General features: G+C 44.8%; 1 protein-coding gene across 1 annotated transcript in view; it reads right to left on the reverse strand.

Annotated features, from left to right (window-relative positions):
• Positions 1-26,975, reverse strand: part of LOC138466255 (extracellular calcium-sensing receptor-like) — a 154,210-nt gene that overhangs the window by 39,506 nt on the left and 87,729 nt on the right. Inside the window, exon 3 of the mRNA XM_069607228.1 lies at positions 17,495-18,325. Coding sequence (XP_069463329.1) covers positions 17,495-18,325 — 831 coding nt within the window. The remainder of the gene's footprint in view (positions 1-17,494; positions 18,326-26,975) is intronic.

The following is a 26,975-nucleotide window of genomic DNA, read 5'->3' on the forward strand; positions in this document are numbered from 1 at the left end:
CCTCTCTTGGAATCCTCCTGACCCCACTGAGCCAAGAAGTAGTTCTGTTTTGCAAGTTAAAAGGTTTATTTGATAATTTAAACAATAGATATATATATATCACACTTTATAATAAATTAATAATTGAATATCACACTTAATCTGATATGATAAAGATTAACAACGGAGAATCTGGCACTAACACGCTTCTCTATAATCAATAAGGAGTTGACATGAAATGGATAAGGTAGCACACAGGTGAATAGGAACAAAAGAAGAAGGTGGTACAGAATGCTTTATGTAAGCTCAGGTGGATGCAATATTCAATGAATGCAGTACAGAAAATACTCAATATGATTTCAACCAAACAATGTAATCACTTTTCTCTGGCTATTCACTCCCCCCCTCTTTATGCAATGCAAGGAAATGGAAGGAAAACACACAGTTCTCAGAAATGCAATCAAAATGATAGCTTAAACGTGGGTCAGGACACCCAACAATGTGGAGTATACAAAATAGGGCAATTCTTCACAGCAAGACAAGCAAACACGCAACAAGGCTTAGTGTAAAGATATTAAGGCATTTATTTATAACAGAACATCTATGAAAAACACTAAGGCAAATCACGGCAAACAAATCAAACACAATTACTCTACGAAGTCGAAAACGATCAATCCCCCTAGCAATATTTCGACAACTCTAGGTTCTACCGGTATCACTTATTTTCAGACAGAGGTGTATACCTCAACCCAGATGACACTCGAATATTAGTTAGGACGGGAGAGAAAAAGATAGGCAGGTCATGAAATCAACACAGTTCAATCCTACGCGGATAAAATGCAAGGCAAGAAGGCAAGAATCACAATAGATCGTAAAGTTCAGAGGCCAGGCCCACTCGGAGAGAGGCAAGGCGCGATGTCCCAAAAAGTCTCCAGTTCAGAACAAAGGATGAGAAAAGCTTGGAGGCGACCTAACGGAACGGAGAGGATTAAGACACCTCACTCGAACCGATCGAAAGGGAAGCCAGGCGGACACGGCACCTTGTTGTGGAGGGCAGCTCCGGCGGGGGCAGTTGTTCCTGGTGGTGGATGCACGGCGGTCCTTTGCCAAGAGTAGAGATGATCTCGTCGTCGAAGAAAATGAAGTCCGGTGCACCACCAGGGAAGAGACCAGCCGCGGAGTGCTCCATCACAAGGCACCACCTTTTGGTCGCGGTTCAGAGGTAGTGGCTATCCGGTTGCTGGGGTGCTCTGCACGGGCAATTCGACCACTGCGTCCTGAGGCGAATAAAAAGCAAAGGGGACTGGTTGTTCCCACCAGCCAGGGGAAGAGACTCTCCGGCAGGGAGATCTCCTCTGTCGTCGGGAAGTGGTGAGTCGGTTCCGCAGGGCTCCACCGGAGGTGTCGTCGTGCAGGTCGGCTCAGCGTTACCCTTGTCGGATTCTTAGGTCCTGTGGCGACTTCTGAAGATCCAGTCCCAAAAGCCCTGCTTTTATGCAGAAAACCCCCATTCATTCAGCCTAGCTGTCAATCAACACATGCTATGTGGTGAGCGGGAACGCTCACCACTTGGGCCAATCACTCCAGAGTGCGACCTGAGTTGGCAAGGCAACTCGGTCCAGGGTGCCTAAACCCCCTCCCACACCCCTGAGGTAACCCAGACAGAATGGCACCACTTTGGAGGGTCTCTGTACAGAGGCCCGCCAAAAGTGAAACAAAGGGCTCAACCTTTGGTTTAGGAGTCACAGAGACGAACACAGACGCCATTTTACAAACCGAGTTCTGGCAGAAAATACCATCCGATAAACTTATTTACGATAAGTAGATTGGTGGTACGTTAGAGATTAACGAAAAAAACTATCAATCTCCAACAATGGGACGAATCCCATAGGGTTATGCTCGGGGTTGAACATAACAAGTAGTTTCCACTGCCACCAGCCAAAACTCGACGAGGGGGGACGGGACAGTGCCCCCTCGAGTAACAGGTCTAGGAGTAATCGAATTACCCCTACTAGTAAGTCCACAATAAGATGGTTTGTACTAGTCCTGTTAGTAAATTTAGGTCTAGTAAAGCCAATGGACTTTACATGCCCGGGGAGACAGTAGTCAGTCCCCGGGTATGGAGTCTATGGTGGCTGTCCGCTAGGATGCCCCAGTGTTACGGCACGTAGGGTGCGGTGTAACACACATAGAAAAACATATGAGACCCTATGGAGTAAAAGACCCCATAGCCCATCGAACACATTGACATTTCAAAAGGAATTACACACACATACATGTCCAAGAGTGGGAGAAAAGCGTCTCACTCTTGGCAGGATGGAAAAAACAATCTCCAGAAATCCAGCAAAGCTGCTGGGGGACTCACTAGGTTAGGAAATTCAGCCTAAACAGAGAATTCTCCCTAACACCCTGTATGCCCATAACATTCCCAAAGTGTTGCCATTTTGTTGTTCTATGTATGTGTTCAAGAGCCTCGAGGGAAGGGGGGAAGCAAAGCCCCCTATTTTTCCTATTACACAGCATATATTTATTATTTATATTATTATCAAATGTGCCCTTTGCCTTGTATGCATGTTACAGGCTGCCCTTTGCTAGCTGCTATCACCTTAAATGAAGACTTTAAATGTGCGCTTTGCAACAGGTTACACAAACTGGATTTGATAGCACCCAGCATCCAGCACTGTTATCACCTCTTTTACTCTGGTTTCATCTGCGTTAGCACCGTGCTGACAGAGCAATTTCTAACTTTTCATTAGCTGTTTGGTGTTTTATCTCCACTGCTTGCCTGCAATATAATGTGCACTCCATTGTATACATTGTTATTTAAGTAACCCAAGGGTGCCACAGTCTGTGTCCACCCCCCCCACACCAACTGTATTAAAGTGGAGGGTGCCCAATCATATTGAAATGAGCCCCCACGAGCCCTGACAAATGTTTAGCCAGGCCCTGTGAGCAAGGGCGAAGACTGCTCTTTGTTATTCCAATGTGCCTGACAGCCATCAAAGAGGGAAGAAGGTGTGTGTTGTGGCTGGTGTGAATAGATTGGGAAGGTATCAGACCAGGAGATAGCAGGGCAAGCTCGCTCTGCTCTTTGTCCGTCATCCGAGTGCTAAACCCGCCTCTGCCCTATTCCTTCCTGTCCTCCAGTCCGCTAGGTTCGTAGTCAATTCCTCATTGCGGACAGCAGGGTTCTGGAGTGGGTGGGAGAACTTGATGTTTTCAGACATTTAGTTGTGCGAGTTTTTCAGTTGCCCTTGTCTGTTTATTTTGCATTTTGGGTGCGCAACGGGTCATTCCCCCATCAACTTTTCACCATAGCATTCTATGCTTGCATGCGTATTGTTCTACAGAGGTAAATGTTCCCTGAAAAGGAGACCCACCAGGTTGGGTTTATGACACAGCAGAAATGAACATGATGGGGACAAGACTTAGCAAAATATTCAGCAGTGTGTAAATTGGGCGTGGCGTTGGCATGCACTGGTATGATCACAGCGGTAATATCCATCAAGGGCATTCTCACATCAGTATTCAGTGAGTTGATTGTTAAGGCTGTTGTGCGGGTTTGTGGTGAAGACTAAAATGTGCGAGGGTGACTTTGATCAAACCTTTACCATTGCAGGTTTCCTAACCATTCTAAGGCACTTGCTTTAATTTATAGTGCTGCCTATACATAGGTGACTGGGAAGATTACTATTTTATAATTCGCTAAACTCACTTCTTTGGAGCATGATGATGGGCTGGCAGAATAAAATCACCATCTTGGCAGGAAGGAAGTGATGTCGAAACTCTACCTCTTCTTTGACTTGTTGGTTGTTACACTATGATACTTTTTTTGGTTGCTGCTTAAATGGTCTTGCACATGGATGGATGTCTATGGATTCAGGGATTTTCAGTTTTTTTTTTTTTTTTTTTTTGTTCCATCCAGTTAGGGATCTAATCCCTGGTCATTCTGTATTACACTGCAGGAAGTACAGAGCAGGTCATTGTCTTCAGGAAAGGGTCACCTATATTAATGCAACAGAAATATTAAAGGAAAGCACTGACCTCTTGACCTTAAAAGGTGTATGGGCATCTGTGTGTGTGGGGGGAAGTGAAGCTTATGATTAGGGTGCACTGGTAGAGCTTAGGGGAAGATCACAGTTTATAAATGCAGTCCAGGAAAGAGGTGTTTTACATTGGCCATTGAGAATAGAGGTGCATTGATAGCCCTCTATATTGGGGCAGAGTTGTTCTCACTTTGTAGGGCTCCATTTCCTGATAGGTGAAGGTGTGGGTGGAAGTTTCATGAGGGGTTTCAATGCAGGGTGGAGATCGTATGGTGGGGATGTAGTATTTTTCAGAATAAGGTTGCACTATCAGGCCTTGTTGTTAGTCTAGGAGTGCACCAGTGGAGCTGCATTCCAGGACAGGGTGCATGGGCAGAGTTTTATATATTGGGATAGGGTTATATTGTTCTGAATATTGTGATGAATCCTGTGGAGTCATCACTGAACCCCAGCCTAAAGTCTCCTCTCATGTAGTCAGGGGATGGCAGCTGCTATCTGATCCAGACCCTGCTACCTGATCCTGACCCTGCTACCTGATCCTGTGTTGTGAGGGAGGATCACATGGGCAGAGATGGCTGTTGGGGAGATGTGATGACCCCACTGGGAGGGACGTGGCATTCTTCCATTCATTTTGAAGATGACTCTATAATACCTACATTCCTGATGGCATGTTGTCATTATACCAATCCTTCCAGTGGTAAAACCATAACACCCCTTCTTTCTAAAGACCCTCGTCAGGATACCATTCACACTTCATATGTACATAATGCTCACTTAAAATCTCCTGGTAATGTTGGTTTTGATGTGATCATAAAATAGCTTTAAAAGGTCCAAAACTCCCCTGGACTCCAACTCCCATAAATCCTTCAGTACTGGGACACAGGAGAGGAGAAAGGAGTTAATGTGGAGCAGAACAAATACCACTGTGCAGACTAGTTGTTGTAATGACCATCAACTGTTTAGGATATTTAAAAATGGTGTGCCTTTTCATGAGAGCAGTGAAGGAGAAAGGAGATGGAAATAGAACCGAAGGCAGACACACACGAGCAAACTCTGTGGAGGAAAGCAGGCGCTTCCCACCAGGAGGGCAAGATACCAGGAGAAGCAAAGCAACCAAAGAACTGTTGACAAGCCGGCAGCAGTGGGGAGGCTGTTGAGGATGTGGTCATGGTGAAAAGCAGAAGGTCCACTGGCACATGATGGAGAAGCCGACAGGAGAACCGCGAGAGGGTGCACAAAGCGGGGAACATTGCTGCAGCAATAAGCCATGGTTCAGACATGCCAGCAAACACTGGTGAGTCTGCCCGAGAGTATTGGGAGCCCAGGGACCTACCGACAGGTGTGCAAACAATTGGGAACGTACTTTAAATATCAAACATGTGATATCGCAAAACTGAATTCACACAGTCTCCATATATGAGATGTTGATACGGATAAAGCTGGATTAAATGTTGTCATATGCAAATGGACTATAATGAATCAATTGAAAGACACAATTTGTATAAATCTTCATACAAGATAAGTCAATATAGGGAAGATTGAAAAAAGTATTGCCATAAGCTAATGAATGCTAACAATAAAGATAACAATCAGCACTTCAGCAATTTTCCATATAAGGGATGCCAATATGGGGGAAGTGGGAACAAGTGTTACCTGGAGCCAATAGAATATAAACAGTGAAGGAATACACATTACTTAAAGAGAAATAGAAGTGAAAGATTGTTAGAAAACCTAGCAAAAGATCTGTATCAGGCAGTGAGCCTTTGCAGGAAAGATACCTGGCAGGAGAGTATACCAAAGCTCCACTAAGCCCAGAGCCCAGAGGGGGATTCCTGGCAGGAAACCCATCTAGAGTTTGAGAAGAGAAAAGACGTTGTGAAAAAGGGTTCCTGGCAGGAGAGTATACCAGGAGACTTTATTTAATAAATTGCTCAGTAGAAGATACACTTTATTCCCATTCTTATAAAAACCATCATTACGGTACGATTTGTCATTCTTAAGAAGTTGGTGATCAATTGAGACTTTACTATTATTCTTAGGGAGCCAATATATGGAAAACACAATGTTCTCATCCACCCTTAGAAAGTGTTAACACATCATTTGTTTTATTTGCCCAGAGATACTTTGCCATCCTTAAAACACCATTGTTTGGAAAAAGCCTTGTTTTCGTCAGTATCAGGTAATAATGTCCCCATACATAATGTCAACGGGAAAAGCCATTAGCAACATTATATATAAGTTGACATTATGTATGGGGACATTATGCATGGGGACATTATTACCTGATACTGATGAAAACATGGCGGATGTCCCCAGCTCCCCTTTTTAAAAAAATAATAATAATAATAATAATTGGGGGTTGCGAGGTTGTCCCCTGCATGTTCAATGTAATAAAGTCTCTGCAAAAAACTGCAACTTTTTGTCAAGAGACATTTTTGCTGGGACATTATTACATGGAACTGGTTTCAACATCTTAAGGATGTGTTTTGTGAAGGAGAAATGTCTACCACTCTTAAACAACTATTGTTTAAACTTGATTATTTTCAGTATTCTACCTGAAACAGTTTATGGGAAGGGAATCATCCCCTGGATACAAGGATTGTTTTGTTTGATTAACATATTTCAGCAATGCAAAACCAGTAATATAGGCAGTATATTGAATGAAGACCCAATACAAAGCTATTACAATCCACAGCTTGTCATATAGGTATAATGCCCTTATGACTTAAGTTCTTTCCACCTAGCTAATATGCCTCATGTCTCAGAAAGAGCCAAAGTCCTAGGTAAGTACCTGTTGCACTGAATCAAAGTCATTATAGTCACCAAGCAAATATTGGCAAAGCCAACAGTCAAGAACATGTTGATTGATTGAATTGATGGATTGATTTAGGTTTTTATAAAGTGTGTCTAGATTAATTTTCAACCAGTTGCTACCCATCCATTTACCTACTGCTGCCAGGCAACCCCTAAGCTCAGATGCTGTGTCCGACTGGGCCAAGTTCAGTCGAACGATGATTTGAGTGTCATCAGCACAGGAGTTACAATGGAAGCCGTGGGAGTGGATGAGCGAAACAAGAGGCTGAATGTAGATGTTAAAAAGGGACAGAGACAAAGCAGATCCATGGGGAACCCGCAGGACAGCAAAGTAGGGAGATAGGAAAAAGAAGATAGAGCTAGTGTATGGCTCTGTCCGTCAAGAGGGATGTAAACCATGGTGCTTAAGCAATACAGCATGATCCAAGGCCGCTGACCGGTCGAAAAGAATCAGGGCTGCCACCCCACCCGAGATGGGTAAGATCATCCAGTACTGAGACAAGTACACTTTCCGTGCCTCGACCAGGACGGAATCCATACTGAAAAGGATCAAGAAATTTAGAACGTTCCAGAAAAGAGTTGAGCAGAGGGGAGATAAAAGATTCTAGCAGTTTCATACAGAATGGGAGAAGTGAAATAGGGCACAAATTAACAAGTATAGTGGGGTCTAGTGAGGGATTTTTCAAAAAGTGGGATAACAAAAGATTGTTTCAGTTCTACCGGAATAACTCCTTGTGAGCAAGAGAGATTAACTGCCCCACAAATCCAAGGAACATCTTGTGACATGATATCCTGGAGGTTCATCAAAGGAGTTACTTCTAAAGGTGATGCAGAATTGAGCCGTCTAGTGGCTCTTAGAATGTCCTCACAGGAAAAGAGGAGAAGATGGACCACAGCTTGGTAGGTGGTACCAGAGACGTCATCTGGTGAAGACAATCTATATCCAAGTTAGTCATGCAAATATTATTTCATGTTTGACTTTTGTTACAAAAAAAGTCAGAGAGACTTTCACAGAGAGATTGAGTGGGAATTATACCAGCCCACATATCAGTTTTAACAGAGAATGAATTATCCAAAGTGAAGAGTTGCTTGGGCTGATTCAAGGCACTCACCACTTTTTGGGTATAGAAAGTGGCTCTAGCGAGGCGAATCGCCTGGCGATATATTTTAGTACTTTGTGAAAAGCAGGCCATGTCTGCCGCCAAATAAAACCTCTGCCATTTGCTCTCTGTCGGGTGTTATTTAGATGCAATACTTTCAGATTCTCATTGTACCAGGGTTCAGAGCAGAGGGTCGACCAGCGGCCCTACATAGTTTAATTGGGGCCAAAGAGTCAGCCACAGATGTAAATGTCTGGTTTAGGAATGGGAAGTCCACGTAGTTAGCAGTATTACATCTACCCTGAATATTTTTAATTATGGCTTCCTTGGTAACCCTATCCCAACTGCGTTTTAAAATGTTCCTTGAATCAGGAGGGTTAGAGCAAGTCTCGGTAGGAACACGGAATGTGACCACCAGGTGGTCAGACCAGATAGAGAATTGGGAAAGGTGGAAATGCAGTGGTTGCTGACTTTTGCAGAAAAGACTAGATCCAACATATTACCGAGGACATGCATGGTGCTGTCTACCAATTGCTCAAAGCCATAGTCACTGATAATATCAAAAAATTGAGTAGCTGCTAGGGTGCTAGGGGAATTGAATTTATGGATGAAATCGCCAATAATCAATAGATGAGGGAACTGCAAGTGCAAATTTTCTATCAATTCGGGAAATTGGGTGTAAGCAGGGGAGTGAACACGAGGAGGGCGGTACACAGTAAGAACATAACATGTCTGTGTTCCAGAAATGAGAATCCAGAGGTTCCATTTGAATTGTATGAGCTAGAGCTAGCGATGTGGCTGCCAAAGCAGATTTATAAATCGAAGGGTGAGATGACATGCGGTCAAGGGAATAATGTCGTAGGCTGCAGGGAGCAATTGTACAACATGTCAAGTAGAAATGGATGCTGTGTTCCTTAGGAGAATTAAGTGGGGGGAAATTCAGGGTTCTGGCATGCACCTGATAATTCTGACTAGGCTAAATGTTGAAATAATGGGAATTCTTGAGAACTCAGCTGATCCCCGGGAAGTGGTGGGTCTCTTTATGGCTATTTTGGAGGCTCTAACCGGTGGCTTTTTGGTGGTACCGAAACAAAAAGGGAGTTGTGGGAAGAGGGGCTGGTTTGATCGGGACTGTAGGTCGGCAAAATTGGCACTTCTAAATGCCTTAAAATGCCCAATGATGGACAGATGTAACATCATTCAAGCTCGTTCTGAATATCTTAGGACGGTTGAGCGAAGGAAAACGGTGTTGGAAGCCCAGGCATGGGAAGCATTCTTGGAGGCCAATAGGCTGAATGATGCTAAAGCCTTCTGAGAATTAATTTGTAAAGGGACATCCAGTTGTTAAAGACAAGCAGGGTCAGAGGGGCACCCCTGTAGGGGACAACGACTGGGTATCCTATTTTGGGACACTTTTTGGGTCTGGTTTAGCCCAAAAAGGAGATGGAGCACAGGGTGTAACACTATGTTTTTCTGTGGAAGAGGTTGCTAAGGCAATTGGGGCACAGTCACGTAATCAATCCCCAGGTCTGGATGCTATTCCGGCTGACCTCTTCTTGGATGAAAGTGACCTATGGGCTCTAGTGTTGACCCTGGCCTTTAACGCTTGTATGAGTTCAGGACATTTCATTACCCACCTTCTTGGAAGTTTTGGACAATTTTCCCCATTTTCAAAAAGCGAGACATAACCATGCCCACATCACATCGTCCTATATCTCTTTTGGACACATCATTCAAAATTTTTGGTTGGGTTTTGCTGGGACACATTGAGAGCAGGCTCACAGAAGGGGCGATCTTGACTGATATTCAGTTTGGTTTTCTCCTTGGTTTAGGAACAATGGAACAAGCATTGAATTTGTGCCTCCTGGTGTCCAATCATGTTTTTTGCAGGAGCAAGGTGGTCTATCTCGCCTTTATGGACTTAAGCACAGCCTTCGACAAAGTCGATTGGTCGAAATGATGGGCTGTGCTTGAGTCCATGGGTTGTCCTGAGGCTATCTTGGGGGTATTGCAGGAGATACATACTGATAAATGAGCCAATGTCCGATTTGGACCTGGGGTAAGGTGTACTAAGTATTATAATGTAGGGCTGGGGGTTCAGCATGGGTGTGTGCTTTCCCCCATACTTTTTACAATGTACATAAATGGCTTACTGCAGGCCCTGTTGAACACTGGTGCAGACTTTCTGAGTCTGGGAGCAGGCCTTTTCCGGTATTAGCATATGCCAATGATATGTTGCTCATGGCCAGAACCCCAAGGGCCCTACAAATCTTGGTTGATGCTTCTGCTTCCTTCATGGCTGGATTGGGTCTCAAGATCAATACTGTTAAATCTGCAGTGATGGGCTGTAATGGGGAAAGAAAGCTCATCAAGATGCGACCCATAGTTTGTTGTGGGGAAGTTATTCCTAGGGTAGCCGCATATGATTATTTGGGGGTAAGATTTTCAGAGACCTTATCGGGCAGTGCTCATGTGAAAAAGCAGTCCCTGAAAATGAGCCTATATTTGGGGGGGGGGGTATCTTGCTTTTTAGTAAGTTGTAAAGGACAGCACATGCAATCAGCTCTCAAGGTTTATACCTTCGCAAATTAAGGCAGCTACTTAATATGCAGGAGCATTTTCGGGCTATTGCATGCCTGGTGATTTACAGGGTAAGGAAAACTGGTTCTTCAAAAATCTTCTGGGGGTCCCAGGTTCTTAGACCAGTGCCTTGGTCCATAGGGAACTTGGGATAACTTTTTGGGAGGATGATTGGGGGGCTGCCCCGAGTAAGCTATGGTTGAGACTTTGGGAAACACAACTCTATGCCATTTTATTTTAATAAACGCGCTGAACACGGACAGATGGGCCAAAATACCCTGGCTGAGGATGGTAAAAGATCTTTTGTGCCTGTGTGATGTTCCTGCTCAGTTTCCTCCTGATGCAGTGTTCTTGCTGCAAGAAGTAAGAACATTTAAGGAGGCAGCGACCCGAGGGATTGACACAAAACGTGCCTTGGTTGTACGGGTGACCCATGCTGATAGTTACCACAGTCTCATAAGCGGGTTTCCCAATTTACAACCGTATCTTGTCCGGGATGGGAAAAAGCATCGCAGTTGGCTTATCACTAGGGCAAGATTTGATTGCTTATTGTTGAGGGGAAATACTGTGATCTGGCCTGGATATCCAGATGACCCTAGTTGCCCTGTGTATGGAGCTCCCAAAGAAAATCTGAGTCACTTTATTCTATTTTGCCCAGGCTATCGGGAGATTAGAAAACAGACAATATTGTAGATTTTACAAAGTATGGATTTACAACAGTACAGACCGGCGATGATGTTCCTTCTGATGGCAGGAACTGAACTGATGGCATGGGCCCTTTTGTCCTACCTGAAGGCTGCTATGTATAGAACAAAGTTGTTTTAACAGGGATAGGATGCTCTATTCTATAAACTGGTCAGTGTATGGTTTTAATGTTTACTTCTCGAGTTTTATGAATATGTTTAGTTGAGTAACTTATTCAGTATGTATTTTTTTATTTTATTGTTTTTTGTATTTTTAAAGAGCTCACATAGCCTGGGTGCCTCAAGGCACTGTTTCCGGAATATGTCTTAGTTGCATATTTATAACATGCTTAATACCCAGAGGTTTCTAAGCGCGGACCCAGGGATCGAACCTGTGTTGCTTCGTGTCGTCTAGTTTACAAGGCAAGCACATTGCCGCTGAGCTATCCTCCCGGGACATTTTGTTTATGTCTTTATGCTATGTCATATGTCTGTTTGATGGATGTTTTCTATATCCGAATAAACTAATTATGATGATGATGACAACAGACGGGCCTGATGAGTCATTAAACCAATGTTTCAAAAGCACTAAATACGGTTTAAAGGTAAGTAAAGCAGTGTGGGGGTACTCTAACAATCCCACACCACATGGGGTCTTTGATCAAAACTCTGCCAATGATGACCAGGTAAGGAAGCATTCGGGAGTAGATTTTACACTCATACATTCCCTATAGCGTAAGAAGGAGTGGAAGCATGTTTGCAGGCTCCCACCCCTTACTCTGATTCTCTGAATTATTGGCCCACTTACTTCTTTCATTGGTCTAGTTTAGGAAGTTGTTGGAATCAGGACTCTGTCTGGCTATAGAGCCACAACAGTTCCCTTGATGATAGGAGACCATCAGGACAAAGTCATGACTGGTAACAGTGAAGGTCACATCTGCCAGGAGGTGGCAGGCACACATTTGGTGATGAAAACGATATGGCCCCAGCAGTAACCTTGTCCATGTAGGAGTGTAGCATCTGTAGGGAAACAGGCTTAAGGCCACAGTTGATGACCTACAGAGTTCCAAGGTGCAACTCGGTATGGCAACAAATGCATGGTAGTCGCATTGAAAAAAGCTGGTCGCACACTGGCTGCTTCTAGGACACCTTCGCCTGTATATAGTTTACTCTGTTTGGTGCGCGTTAGAAATATCCAAAATCTAAATCAATTCAAATCAACCTCCAAAGGCTTCTCAGGGCAGGATCTTTGTGTAGGTGTCTCTGAATGGTTTTTCCCCCAAGTCCAGGTGGTTGAGGAACCAATGATCTTAAGATCTTGAGATCAATGCAGAGAGGCAAGGCTTGGTTGGGAGTCACCACAATGCTGGTTTTCTGCTCCTCTGTATAGCAATCTTTGCTCCAAATGACGATCTGAGAAATGGCTGCTGGACTGCTTCTTTTATCTCAAATTCATACTAGAGCATGAACCATGTATTTCAACCCTGGACAACAACCTCTTATCACCACATCTGTCCAGCAACAGACATGCACTGGCTGAAATGTGGATTGTGACAAATCTGATGCAACATCCACATCTGGCCTGGATGCAGACATCACCAGTTTGCCCAGGAACCTCAATCCAGAGTCCAGGAAAGGGCTTACAATATATGGCAATTCCTGACCAAAGGAAACAGGAAGAAGGCTAAAGGAGAAGGTGTCCAATGCACAGGTCAAAAAGTACGTGGCCTGGCCATTTCAAGTATATGGTACCTAAAATGACATGATGCGGTAACTATACAATCAAAACACATTGTAGAAAAATGTCTGCTGCCAAAAGCTTGTCCTGGACAGATCCAAAAATCGAACAAAAAGTCTTACAATTGAAAAGAAGGGATACATCGTACCCCTGCAGCACTCTTCTCAAAGAGGACAATGTCCCTCTGCACTGGTAACCATATGGGCTGGTCAGTGCCCCCAGAGAGATGAGTTAAGGAAGGAAGGAAAGTTAAAAGCCTTTATTTACCTACAGAATCAAAACAACCTGGTTCAAACCATGGATACATGTTGGGGGTTCCATAAACAGATGCAAAAGAAAAATCTTTCCTGACACCAACATGACAGTTTGCATTGGCAGGCTACAGTTACTTGTCCCTATTTAGGTTGTACTTTATGTCAAGGTAAACAGGAACAGGGTATGTTAAGACAGAGTAACAGTCTGGTAACTGTCTCTGGCCCACTGAAAGCTTGTACCATCATACTCAGAAAGTGTAACAAGATTCTTATGAGTTGTGACAATGTCAAAGGAGGTTTCAGAATACTGAATAAACTTCCTCTTTGTAACATGTACCCACCATCTTCCTCTCAATTGATGTTCGACTTTACCACATTCAAAATCTGTTATCTTCTGAAGGCTGAATACATTTCCTTTAACCTTTTTTTCTCAAAAAATGATATCACTAGCAATAACCCCACCATTCCTTTGGACATCTTTTACTACAACAATGATTCTTTATGTCCCAAGTTTGAATGCAGTCAAATGCTTTCCCATATGCCTATGATTCAGAGCACCAAACATCTGTTTTCTCTTTTTTGTTTTATATTCAAAGTGAAACATGGTCCCATGTATATCTGACGTCTGCTTTGCATTACGGGCATTGTAGATTACTTAGTATCAATTTAAATCTGTCTGAAAGCACATTTACAAGGCACCAAAATGTTGTCCCAGAAGCTCGGTATAACATCAGCATCTTATGTTGTCATCAAGAATCTATAAATGATCTGGCCTTAAGTCTGATCTTGAGAAGGATGCGCACAATGCCTCCGCAGAGCAAGCCCTTTGCCTCTACTTTCTCTACTCTTCCTACTCTGAAACAGTCCTCTCTAACCTGCATACGTCTATCTCCAACAGTCTAGATATCTTTGTCATGATAATCCGTCTGAAGCCTACCTTCAAGTGCAACTCTTGATACGACTATGACTTTGCCACCCAGAATCGCAAGTGATGAGTGTCATGATCTCTGCTTCCAAAAGGTCAGGGTTTTCCCAACTCCCTTGGAAGCAGATCCATAACCCAGGTTCCGAGTGCCAACCAGTCCCAATTGGGACCTTTTGGACCCAGTCCTGACGCCAGTGGCACCAGGCTCATAAATATGCCCAGTCCCAGCGCTGGAAGCGCCGGGCTCATAATGCTTGGGTGGACTTACCTGCAGCAGACCATACTGCTTACTTGCCTGCCAGCTGAGCCTCTGATCCTCTTCTGTTTGGAACTACTTTTCCTGTTGGGTGGGGCAGGAGCCACTCCCTAGATTCAGAACACTGGAACTCTTCTGGAAAGCAGGAACTCTTTTCTTACCTAGGCGTGGCTGTGGAAGGAGACACCTAAGCACTACAGGAGGCTATTTAAACCACACCCGATGGATGAATCTTGTTTTGTGTTATGCTGCATTCTCTGCAGCAGAACGCTCATCGTGTCTTCTGCATCTGATCCTGGGCCTAAGGAAAAAGGCTTACCATCCTGAATCCAGTCTTCAGCAACACCTATAAAGACAAGAAAGAACAGGTTAGCATTACGGTCTTCAGTGACAGCGCTTCACTTACCTGGTCCATTGGCTGTCACCAACGCCTCGCGCTGCATTCCGGCATCCGAAAGACAAAGGCTTACCTACTCTTCGTGCGCTCCTGAGGTCTTCGCACTGCATTCCGGCATCTGAAAGACAAAAGCTTACCAACTCTTCGCACGCTCCGGAGGCCTTCGGCGCTGCATCCCGCATCTGAAAGACAAAACAAGGTGTGTTTAAAGACATTGGGGAACTTTAATACTCACGTGCCATTACTCCTTTCCACATCTAACCCAGTGGGTATTCCGGCACCCTGCAGCCGCTCCGAACTTGTACCTGCAAAATAAAAAGACAGTTAGAGCGCATCGTGAAGCAGGCAACAAGCGCTTACTTATGTGCTTCCTGGCGCTTCTATTCATCACACGGGCTCCATCTTCAACTCACTTCAGCCCGTCATCCGCCATCGCCGGAACCCTGCAAAACAAGAGACATCATTACTAAAGACTTTTAAAGACATTAGAATTACTCGAAACTTACCGTTCGTGCAGTAAACGACAGACAGCAGTCCTCTGAAGTCAAGAGGCCTGCTCCCCTTATCCAGTGAAGAAACTGGTTACAGCACCCTGCCCCGAGGCAGATGGAGAGCACGGCGTTCACTTACCTAAGACATCTTACCCTTCGAGTCAGACATACATTGCACAGAGGTCCAGCCCAAAGAGCCAGCCGTGTGTTACACATCACCTTTGAAGATACGGTAAGACCGGCGCCTCTACGGGAATCAGGTGAGCGTTACAATGAGTTGCTGCGAGGAAGTGGATGGCTTTGGTTTCATCATCTGACAAACTGGCCTGCCGCCTGCTCCAAAGGCAGTACAGACTCTCTCCAAGAAGAGGGTCCATATCCAAGCCTGTGTCTCAGCATGACCATGACTATCAGTCTTGCTTCAGAGCATCCAGAGGCATGCAACTGCTCTCCTGAACATCCGTGAGATCTGCTCTCTTACCTCGACTCCAGCTCTCCCTCTGCTCTCATCCTCCTTGATCTTTCCTCTGCTTTTGGTAGAGTAAATCATGCCAACCTGATCAACTGATTCCGTGTGAACCTGGGCATCACACATCAGGCGTGAGTGACCTCCTTTCTCCTGACCGTCCCTCCCAGTTCCAACTTGGGTCCTTTCTCTCCACCACCTCTCTCTCCACATGTGGTATCCCCCAGGGCTCTATACTCTCAGCCTGGCTCTTCAATGTCTATCTGGCCCCTTTGGCGCACCTGATCTCCGCCTTCTCTTTCAGCACTATGGGGATGACACTCAGCTCTCTTTCAGGCTTCCCTCCGCCTCCTCTCCTCACTCTCTCATTCTTGACTGTCTATCCACAGTTCAGGATTTCACAATCTGAATGATGCAAGGCCTACTAGGATTGTTTGTCTTGCCCTCCCTATGTCTTCCATTCCTTGTCTTGTGGCGACTAGAAACACTTGTGTACAGGAGCGTTATAAACGCCTTATCATATCATATTATATCATGAGAGCAGTTCTGGAGAAAATACCGCTTTTCTAGACAAGTTGAAGAGTGGAAGAGAGGGCAAACCAGACACAAGATTTGCAAATAATCGCATAATATGTTTGCCCAAGCAGGCAAGCCACACTTAGAACGTCGGGTTTGCATCCTGCATTGTGTCACTCACATCCCCTTTGGCCTTGTTTAAGCTCATAAAAATAAAAACATGCATGTTAATTGGGAGCCAGGAATCGAAATCATTCCTCAACAGTCTGTTTCAAATATCCTTTTCAGAATTTGTCAAATTTGATGAAGGACAGGTTTTTTCCAGTTGGACATCTCTCAGAGATGTGTATGTAATTTATTTTCTAAATATGTCATTTAAAGTATTGCTGTTGTGTAGTTGGTACCGGATATTCCAATACCATAATAGGTTTACACAGGTCATAATGCCGCCAAACAGAATCCTCTATCCTGAGATATGTTTGTACAGAAGGTCTAAATACGCTGATTCTGACTTGATACCCCCACAAATATGTACATCAATTTCTTGTCACAGAAGTCATGTACATCAAAAATGTTAAGATTCTAGTATTTAAATGTGCAACCTGTGTAAACTCTTAATTTAGGCATGAAAGGTAAGCACATCTTCTTTCAAATCCTTTTTGGAAGTGCTTCCCCAACTGACAGCTACCAACATTCTAACCGCTTCACCATACCGTAAGCTTAATGTGAAGGTCCATCACGGAAGGGGACACCATTAGGTAGACACCCAATAGTCATTAATATGGAAGATCATATGGGCCTCATATGGCCTCATTCTGAGTTAGGTGGGTTCCTGCAGTAATTTTGTAGAAATACCACCCCACCCAGCTACTGTTTCCCCACTCGGTCCAGAGTAACTACGGGGTTACAAGTGTTTGAATGGCAGCATGAATCCCCATTCTGGAGCCCATTGGACTGCATTAGGGATTAAGTACACTTACCATGAGTGGGCATGCTGCCCACTGTAAGACTGCCACTTTTTGGCATTAAATTTGAGGATTTACCTCCTACAAATTTGTGTAAATGCTCTACTCAAAGGTCAAGCATGCGATTTGGCTGTGTGTTAAAACTGGCGGTAATCACCACCAGTAAAACAAAATGTTGTTGATGGAATTCATTCTTTTACGACAACACCAAACTTCCAATGAGGGCATGTATCATGTGCGAAAATCAGTACATCAATGGACATAACAAAACTTCGTGGTCTCACCTGCCATGGTTTGAAATCCATGGTGTCTGCACAGGTCCCCATATAGAAGGGTCCTCCTCCAGGACGACAAGAAATCAAATCATGTAATGCTAACGCAACAGCATAAATGGCACTGTAGATATTGGACGTGAATCTGACACTGGTGAACTCTTTCTTTTTAGAACTTTGACTTTCACGATGTTCCTGGCCGGTGCATGGTGCCGTCTTGTTGTCTAGCAAACTGGGTGACATTTTGGGATCCAGCCACTTGCATCCAAATGTTACTTCCCAAAACTCATTAATAAAAATATAGTCCGGATAATTTGATGGTTGAAAACTGGTTAGGTAGCCCTCAAAGCCAGGCATATCTCCACTGTGGCTTTCCAAGCCAATGGTACCAGTAAGGATTTCTAAATACTTTTCTCTGGATAGGAGGGTAGATGTTGACCATCCTTCACTAGCAATCAAGATCTTGCCAGTTACATTCTGCCTTATCAGTTCGTCCAACACAAAGATGAGGTTATAGTCAGTGGAGAAGATGACAATGGCATTTGCTGTTGACTTTTTGATCACCTGGGCAATAGCAAAAGCATTCTTGTCAGCTCTGTTTGTGATGATGGTCTCTGAGAAGGCAACACAGGCCCCAGATTTGACCAGTTCTTCGTGCAGGATTTGTATACCTTGTTGACCATAGTCATTGTCCTCAGCCAGGAGGCCTACCCAGGTCCAACCAAAGTGTATCACCAGCTGGGCCAGACCACGGGACTGAAAGTCGTCACTGGTAATGGTGCGCAAAAAGGAGGGGAACTGGTTCTTGTCACTGAGAAGTGGGCTTGATGCAGAATAACTGATCTTAGAGTAAAAAAGAAAAATGTATAAATGTTTATAAAAATTGCAAAGGTAGTCAGGTCGATCTGCAACCTGCATGCACATCCATGCACACACATACACAAACACATGCATAGGCTACCATGTAATTTGATACAAGAACAACATTAATAACTGAAAATGGGTATAGGCATAGACCGCAATTTCACTGAAAAGGAAAGCATTAAGCTAGAGTTTGGGATCGCTGGTGGGCATAGGTAGACAAATTAGCAGCTCTGGTGGCACAGCACTCTTCCTTAATGTCTAAGTTTTATTATAAAGTTTTTAATTAGGAAGTTTTTGGATATTGTAAAGTTATATGTATTTAGATATACTTTATTTTTTTTCCTTTTCCTTTTATACTTACATAATTGTATAAATTGCATATTTTTAAAAACTTTTCTTTTTCTGATTATGTATAAGCAATATGTGTAAAGTTTGAATTCTTCAATCTATATCACATTAAAAGTATTATTATTATTATTAATGTCTAAGTTGCAAAGGGGGTCTCAGAATCCCTTGACAGGCAGAAGGGGCAAGGTACTGTGGCCTGTGACGCACAATGCATGTTAATGTAGTGATTCTGCATACCAAAATATTTCTCTGAAACTATATAATGTTATCTGTCTCTAATAAACCCTGATGGGCAGGGGCTTTTCCAGGCCAGATAATGCCCCAGGGCCAAGTTGCCAGCCCCCACCTGGAGGAGTTTATTGCTATTAGCATCCTGACATGTTGTACCGGGATGCTACACATTTTTTTTCCAAGCTGTGAAACAGCATGTTTATTGTTTAGCAACCTGAAACCAACTACAATGCAAGATGGCTGTCCTGGATTAGGGAGAAGGGAACTAAATGTAGTACCTTCTCCCTTTCCATGATGGCCATTGCCGTGACGGAGATGAGCCAGGGAACAGCGTGGGTCATGTCCCTCTTAAAAAAAAAAAAAAATAGATCCTAACACTCCACCGTTCCCTACATCCTACATCCTAAAGATTCTAGATAGAGTGGCCTATCTACAAATCCAGAAACAATTGGAGGACAATAACCTTTTGGGCCTCAGAGAATCAGGTTTTAGGCCAAGACATGGAACAGAAACCGCCCTCTTGGACCTTAAAATCCAAATGGACGAGGCTAAGGACAATGGAAAGCTGGCTATGCTCCTGCTGCTAGACCTCTTTGCAGCTTTTGACCTTGTCGATCACCAGATCCTCACTGATCTCCTGTCCACAGCAGCTGCCTTCTCTAGCAACGCTTCCATCTGGATACAATCTTTCCTATCCAATCGCACTACTAGGGTCTTTGCACCCTCTTCCTCAGCTGACCAAATTCCCATCTATTGCGGTGTTCCACAAGGCTCGTCCGTCTCGCCAACACTTTACAACGTCTTCACTAAGCTCCTCTTCGACCATCTTGATAACTTGGGTGTCACATATACGAACTACGCTGATGACATCCAGGTTCTCATTATGCTGTCAGGGTGCTATGAAGATGACTCCCAATTGATCAATGACATATACTTGGAGATCCAGGCTTGAATGGCAGACCATAGCTTATGCCTCAATGACGAGAAAACGGAGCTCTCGCTTGTCGTATCTCAAATATGCCTAAATAAATTAGACCAACGCTATGCATCCATCATTATTGATGGAAATCTAATCAAAGTGGCTGAAGAAATCAAAACTTTGGGGGTCTACCTAGACTCTATCCTTTCCCTCAAGAAGAAGGTGAATGCCATTGCATATACGACTGCCTATACCAACAAGCTAATTAATGCCTGTAAAGCTTTCCACTCGCCTAACAGCTGCATCACGATAGCCAGGGCGCTAGTGTTGTCCACGATTGACTATTGCAATACCCTTTTCCTAGGCTTCTATGAACGAAACCTCAACAAACTCCAGGTCCTTCAAAACAATGCCTTAATACTTGCACTAAGCATCCCTAGATCTACCTACATAACCAGCTTCAGACAAGATATTCACTGGCTCCCAGTATAGGACAGAATCTCCCTTCGTACACTTGTCATTACCCACAAATGACTATCAAACTCTGCCCCCAAGTACCTGGCAGAAAGATTCATCAAACACCAATCAGCCAGGCCCACCAGTGCCTTGTACTCGCACTGCCTAACCATCCCAAGATTCAATCTAAAAAGAGCTGATGGAGCGAGTTTACATGTCCTAGCCACCAAACAGTGAAATGCCATACCCCTCAGCCTTAGAATGGAACCGGCATTCTGGGCCTTTAGAGCTAAAGTAAAAAACGGGATCCTCGGCAAGAGACGCTAACACTTGACTAAAACTAGCACCTAAATACTGTGCCTGTTCATTTTCATGTATATCCGGTTGTAACACAAGCAACTCGATATTGTAGCTTACCCTGTCTACTACTGACCGCTATGTAACCTTGGTCAATTTACACTTATTGTTGCTGTTGCTGCCCAGCTGAAAACTCAGTTATTGTTATTATTTCTGTTCCTGCCTGATGTAATTTTTGATCTATGCCTGTACAACCTTTCAAGTTTTCGGCACCCAGTTACCCCAGGGTTCGGTGCGCTGTACAAATAAATAAACTAAACTAAACTAAACTAAACTGAACCAAACAGAGCGTATTTATTGTTCAGTGATTTATACTATGAAGTGCACAGATAGATGTTAACAAATCTAGGTCTGTGTCGGGGAGGCATGGCAAGGGTACCTGCGTGTCTGGAATGAGAAGAAGCACCTCTCATTTCAGAGGGCCCAGATCTTTTTTTTGTAAACTTTTATTTTAATTTGCACAGATATTCCAAATGATGCCGCATATGGTTACATTACCTAATGATACAGTTGTACAATAGCGTGTGCATTTCACATGTATCATAAATACTTCATATCGTTCCTTCTTGATCATTCTCACTTACACTCTTGTCAAATAGGTATTGCCTGAAATTGCCCCCGATGTCTTTTGGTCGTCTTGCCCACTGTAGCAGGCCGGGGTATACTGTTACGCTCACCTGGTTCCCACGGGGGCGTCGACCGGAACTGGGCCGCTGTTGTTTCCACCAGCGTGACGTGTAGTGCCGAGATGACTGACTGGACTGCAAAGGAGAAGAGGAATTAACCACCCGTGGAATTGAGTGTCAACCCACCTTCCCCACTCCCGTTGTCTTCCCACAGATCACTCTTGATGTCCCCTCCTTACTCTCACCTGATGGTTTGGAAGGATGAGCTCTCCATCCTGCGTCGACCGCAGGGGCGCGTTGATGACCAGTTACTTCACTGGCGTAGAGGAATTGGTGAGTTCCACTATTGACTCTAAAGTCCAATTGTTCATAAGAGTTCAAATGTCTGATCTTCACTCTGTCCGATTCCTTGCAGGTTGCCGATTAATCCACTCCAAGATTTCCAAATGGCAATTGGTAAGATTCAGGTAAGTCTATTGTGGTTTTCTCCTTAGGGGCTGGGGTACGGCGATGAAGCAGAGTTGACTGCGCCGACCCGAGATGAGGTGAGTACCCCCCGTGGTAAATCAGGTAAATCCTTGGGGGTAGCTTGTATAGCCTTAGAGAGTCCCCTTGCTCACCTTGCTGTCTTTGTCTCCTTAGGTGTCGGAGGGCGGCCGCGAGATGGAGAGAGCGTGATGGAATGCTGAAGTACCGCCAAGCAGGTGAGTTCAGCGCGGCGCCGTAGGAATGCGAAGCGATGCTTCAAAGACTTCTGTCTTTCAGCTCCGTGGCGAAATGGATCAGGATTCAGGTAAGGATTAACGTTAAAACTCCTGTTCTAACCTTTATCCTTCTTTTCTTCTTGTTTCAGGAGTCCCAGGACTGAAGCGGGCGTGGCTGAAGATTGGAGCTGCTGAAAACACGGTGAGCATTACGCTGCAGCAAGCAGAATAACGCGAAGCACGTGTGGCTGTCCGGGCGTGGTTTAAATAGCCTTGGAAGAAGATCCAGGTAAGTATTCTTCCACAGCCCGACCCAAGTAACAAAATAGTCCCTTCAGTTAAATAGTTCCTCCTAAGCCTCATTTGGCTTGAGTCTTCATGCAGCATGGTCTGCCTCAGGTGAGTATGCAGCATGGTCTGCTTCAGGTAAGTTATCAATAATGAGCCTGGCGCCCATGGCGCCAGGACTGACTTTATCTTTATGAGCCTGGCGCCATAGGCGCCAGGACTGCACCCAAACAGCCCGTAACTGGGGCTTTTCGGCATGCTCCAAGTGGCATGATGCCTGCTTCCGGGGCTGCTGGGCCTGGTCTGGTCTTCCGGGGGCAGGCATCATGACAGCACTCCCCCTCAAGGCCCCTCCTAAAGTCGTTCTCCCCCTTGGCCGTGGTTTGTCTGGAAATTCCCGATGGAACCTCTTCACTAAACGAGGTGCATGCACGTGGTCACTAGGTTCCCAAGACCTTTCCTGCGGACCATAACCTTTCCAGTCAATTAGGTAAAAGAGTTTTGATCTCACTCTTTTCGAGTCCAAAATATTCTTGACTTCGAACTCAGGCTCCCTGTCTATGAGGATAGGTTCAGGTGGAGTGGTTAGCCTAGTTCCTGGTTGCACTGGCTTCAAAAGAGACACGTGGAAGACGGGATGGATTCGCATATGAGCAGGTAGGTCCAACTTGACGGCCACTGGGTTAATAATTGCCTTGACAGAAAAAGGTCCCAAATACCTGGGGTTAAAGGTCCGAGTCCCCTTGAGTGGTAAGTGCTTAGTGGCTAACCATACTTGGTCCCCTATTTGGTATTGAGGAGCTTCACTTCTGTGCTCATCCGCATCCTTTTTGTATTTTTCCTTAGCCTTTTGGAAATGGATGGTTGCTTCTTTAAAGGCTTGTGTAATAACAGCGTGGAGATGGTCCACTGCGGGCATCTCTAAATGCTGGGGTGAGTCCAAATCCGAGGTTCGAGGATGGTGCCCATAAATGGTAAAAAAAGGACTTTGTCCAGTTCCTGAGTGTACGGAATTATTGTACGCATACTCTGCGATCCACAGAATGTCTTTCCAATTCCCCTCAGACTGATGTAGCATACAACGGAGGTACTGTTCAAGAGTCTGGTTTGTCCTCATCCGTTTGACCGTCGGTCTGTGGGTGGTGACTGGTCGAAAGCCTAACATCAATTTGTGCCAGTTGGCAGCATTTCCTCCAAAAATGTGAAATGAATTGACTGCCCCGATCTGAAATTAACACCGAAGGAAAGCCATGCAGGCGGACAACATTTTCAAGGAATTCCTTGGCCAGGACTGATGCTGAAGGTATCCCTTTTAAAGGAATGAAGTGGGCCATTTTAGAAAAAAGATCGACAATAACTAGAATGGTATTATAACCTTGGTACGGGGGTAAATCCGTGATAAAGTCTAATGACAAGGTATGCCAAGGGGTAGGTGGTATGTCTAATGGTTGCAATAATCCATCAGGTTTTTTCTTTTGCCCTTTATTTTGTGCGCAAATGCCACAAGACATGACAAATGACTTGACATCCTTTCGCCAGGTGGGCCACCAAAATTGCTTCCTAATTTTAGCTTCGGTTTTTGCAACACCCGGATGCCCTTCTATTAAGGTGTCATGGTAATGGGAAATGACAAGTTCCTGAATGTTCTTTTTGCTGTAAAAATAGCCGGCCTTGGTAATAAGGTAAATCATCGATGACAGAGTACTCTGGACCTTTCTTTGCCCAGTCCTGTAGGGCAACGGAATCAAAGAGTTGGTGGATCTTGTTTTGAATGTCCTCCAGTGTCTGTATGGATGTCAGGCCAAGGATTCTCTGTTCCGGAATTATGGGTATGGGTTCTAAAGTTATTTCTGCTTCTCCCATTCCAATCCGGTACAAGGCTTCTGCATTACCATTCTTACAACCTGGTCGATAGGTTATTACAAAATGAAACTAGGCGAAGAACAATGCCCAACGGAGTTGGCGCGAAGATTGGGCTTTGGCTGTCTTTAGGTATTGTAAGTTGCGGTGATCGGTGATGACCGTGATGGTATGTCTGGCACCCAGTAGATAGTGCCGCCAAGCCTTGAAGGCGGACTTGGTGGCCAGCAGCTCCTTGTCGGTTATGGCATAGTTTAATTCGGGGGCTGAAAATTTTCTTGACCAAAATGCCACTGGGTGAAGCTGGTTAGTTTCGGGATCCTTTTGGGAAAGGACTGCTCCCATGGCTGAACTGGATGCATCTGTTTCCACTATGTAGGGAAGCTCGGGGCGCGGGTGTCTTAATATGGGAGCAGATGTGAATTTAGCTTTTAACTCTTGGAAGGCGTTCTCGGCTTCCTCTGTCCACACAAAGCGTCTGTTTTTTTGCAATAGCGTCGTAATGGGATGTACAATGTGCGAGAAGTCTGGGATAAACCTGCGGTAGAAATTGGCAAAGCCAAGCATGCTTTGAACTCCTTTGATTGAACTTGGCGAAGGCCAATTAAGAATGGCATCCACTTTTCGTGTATCCATCCGGATTCCTCTCGGGGTCAGAATAAATCCAAGGAATTCCACTTCCGTAGTGTGGAAGATGCACTTTTCCAGTTTAGCATATAATTTATGCTGGCGTAACTTCTCTAGGACTGCTCGGACGTGTTTTACATGCTCAGATTCTGATAAAGAGTATACTAAGATGTCGTCGATGTAAACGACCACACAAACGTCAATAAGCTATCGGAGGACATCGTTCATGAAGAACTGGAAGGCTGCTGGTGCATTGCATAGTCCGAAGGGCATCACCTGGTACTCAAATAGTCCGTACTTGGTGCGAAAAGCAGTCTTCCATTCGTCACCCTCTTTGACACGTACCAGATGATATGCCCCCCGAAGCTCTAGTTTCGTGTATATACAAGCGTCCTTCACCTGGTCTAGTAGTTCTGGGATCAAAGGCAGTGGGTATCGATTCTTGATGGTTATCTGATTCAGTGCGCGGCAGTCTATACATGTTCTAAGGTCGCCTTCCTTTTTCGGTACGAAGAACAAAGCTGAAGATGCAGGGGACTTGGACGGGCGAATGAAGCCATTAGCAAGGTACTGGTCTAGGTACTGGCGCAAATGGAGATTTTCGGGTTCCGTAAGGGCATAGATTCTGCTGCAAGGTGGTTGTGCTCCAGGTACAAGATCTATTTGACAATCATACGATCTGTGAGGTGGTAAGGTGTTTGCCTGTTCCTTTTGGAAGACATCCTGAAAGTGTTGGTATTCAACAGGTAATTGTATGGCTACTGGAATTACTGGGGCCAGGACTGAGTTTTGAGTTTTCCTTGGGTAGCAGGTGTGAGCACATTTTGGGAAGGTTAGTCTCTTCTCTCGCCAATCAATACAGGGATTATGTTTTTCCAACCAAGGTATCCCCAGTATCAGCTGAAACTGTGGGGCCTTGATTAAGTCAAACACCATAGCCTCTCGATGCCCATCTTGACTCAGCAATGTCATCTCTGCAGTGGAATGAGTTACGGGTCCAGAGGCAATTTCCGTTCCATCTACAGTGGTGACAACATCGGCCGTGGTCTTGCGGGTGAGAGATAGATTCATTCTGGTAGCCAATTCCCAGTCCAAGTAATTTCCTATGGCTCCACTGTCTACGTACGCCTTTACCGCGTGCATGCGTGATGGCTGCTCTGGATCTACAAGGACCATGGGTATGGTGAAATGCGAGGTCAGAGTGTCCTTCTTTAAGCTCGGCAAGCGGACCTCTACGCTTGCCGGGCATGGTCGTTTCCCGAGTCAGATTTCACATGGTTTTCGTCTGCTGCTCCTATAACTTTCTTGGGTGGTTTTACAAGGCAGTTCTGAAGAAAATGACCAGTAGTTCCACAATATAAACATAATTGCAGTTGACGTCTACTATCTCTTTCCTTCTGGGTTAAGGGTCCTTTAACCCCCCCGATTTGCATAGGTTCTGAGACATCTACCCCCTTGGAGCTTACGTGGGTTTTAACCAACACCCTGTTCTCAAACTTGGTTCGGTCAGCCTTCCTGGTTTGAAGTCTGTGATCGAGCTGGACCACTAGATCTATATATTCAGCACAGTCTTGAGGCGGGTTCACGATTTGGGCCAAAACATCTTTGAGTTCTCCCCGAAGTCCTCGATGGAATAATGTGATTCACTTGGCTTCAGGCCATTCGGTTTCCACTACTAATCTATTGAAAGTTGCAATTTAAGATAAAAGATCCTGGTTACCTTGACGTAGGGATAAAAGTTCATTGTCCAAAGACTGTCCTCGGGAGTGTCGGGCGAATAGTCTTTCCATGCTTGTTCGAAAACCCTGGAAATCTCGAAGAATCGGGTCATCCTGGTTAACTAGTGGAATGGACCAATCCGCCGCACTGCCGCTGAGATATGACAGTACAAAGGCTACCTTGGCCTGATCATTTGGGAAAGCTCCAGGTCTACATAAAAAGTGCAAGCGGCATTGATTCATGAATGTTGCAAACCCTTTTGGGTCTCCGGCAAAGCGTTCAGGCAGAGCCAAAGGAACAGCTCCAGGTAAATTTATCTGCACCGGGTTACTCGATGGTACAGGAGCTGGACTTGCCCCAAGTCCTGGTAGAGGTGTTTGTCCAGCCTTGCTCTGTAATAGTTGTCTGGCCAACTCATGAGTTTGTTCTTTTGACACTATCAGTTCCCTCCTGAGGGCATTGGTTTCTTGGCGGGCGGAATGCACTTCGGCCCT

This window comes from Ambystoma mexicanum, chromosome 1p, assembly GCF_040938575.1.
Source record: "Ambystoma mexicanum isolate Mex_15411 chromosome 1p, UKY_AmexF1_1, whole genome shotgun sequence".
Classification (NCBI taxonomy): domain Eukaryota; kingdom Metazoa; phylum Chordata; class Amphibia; order Caudata; family Ambystomatidae; genus Ambystoma; species Ambystoma mexicanum.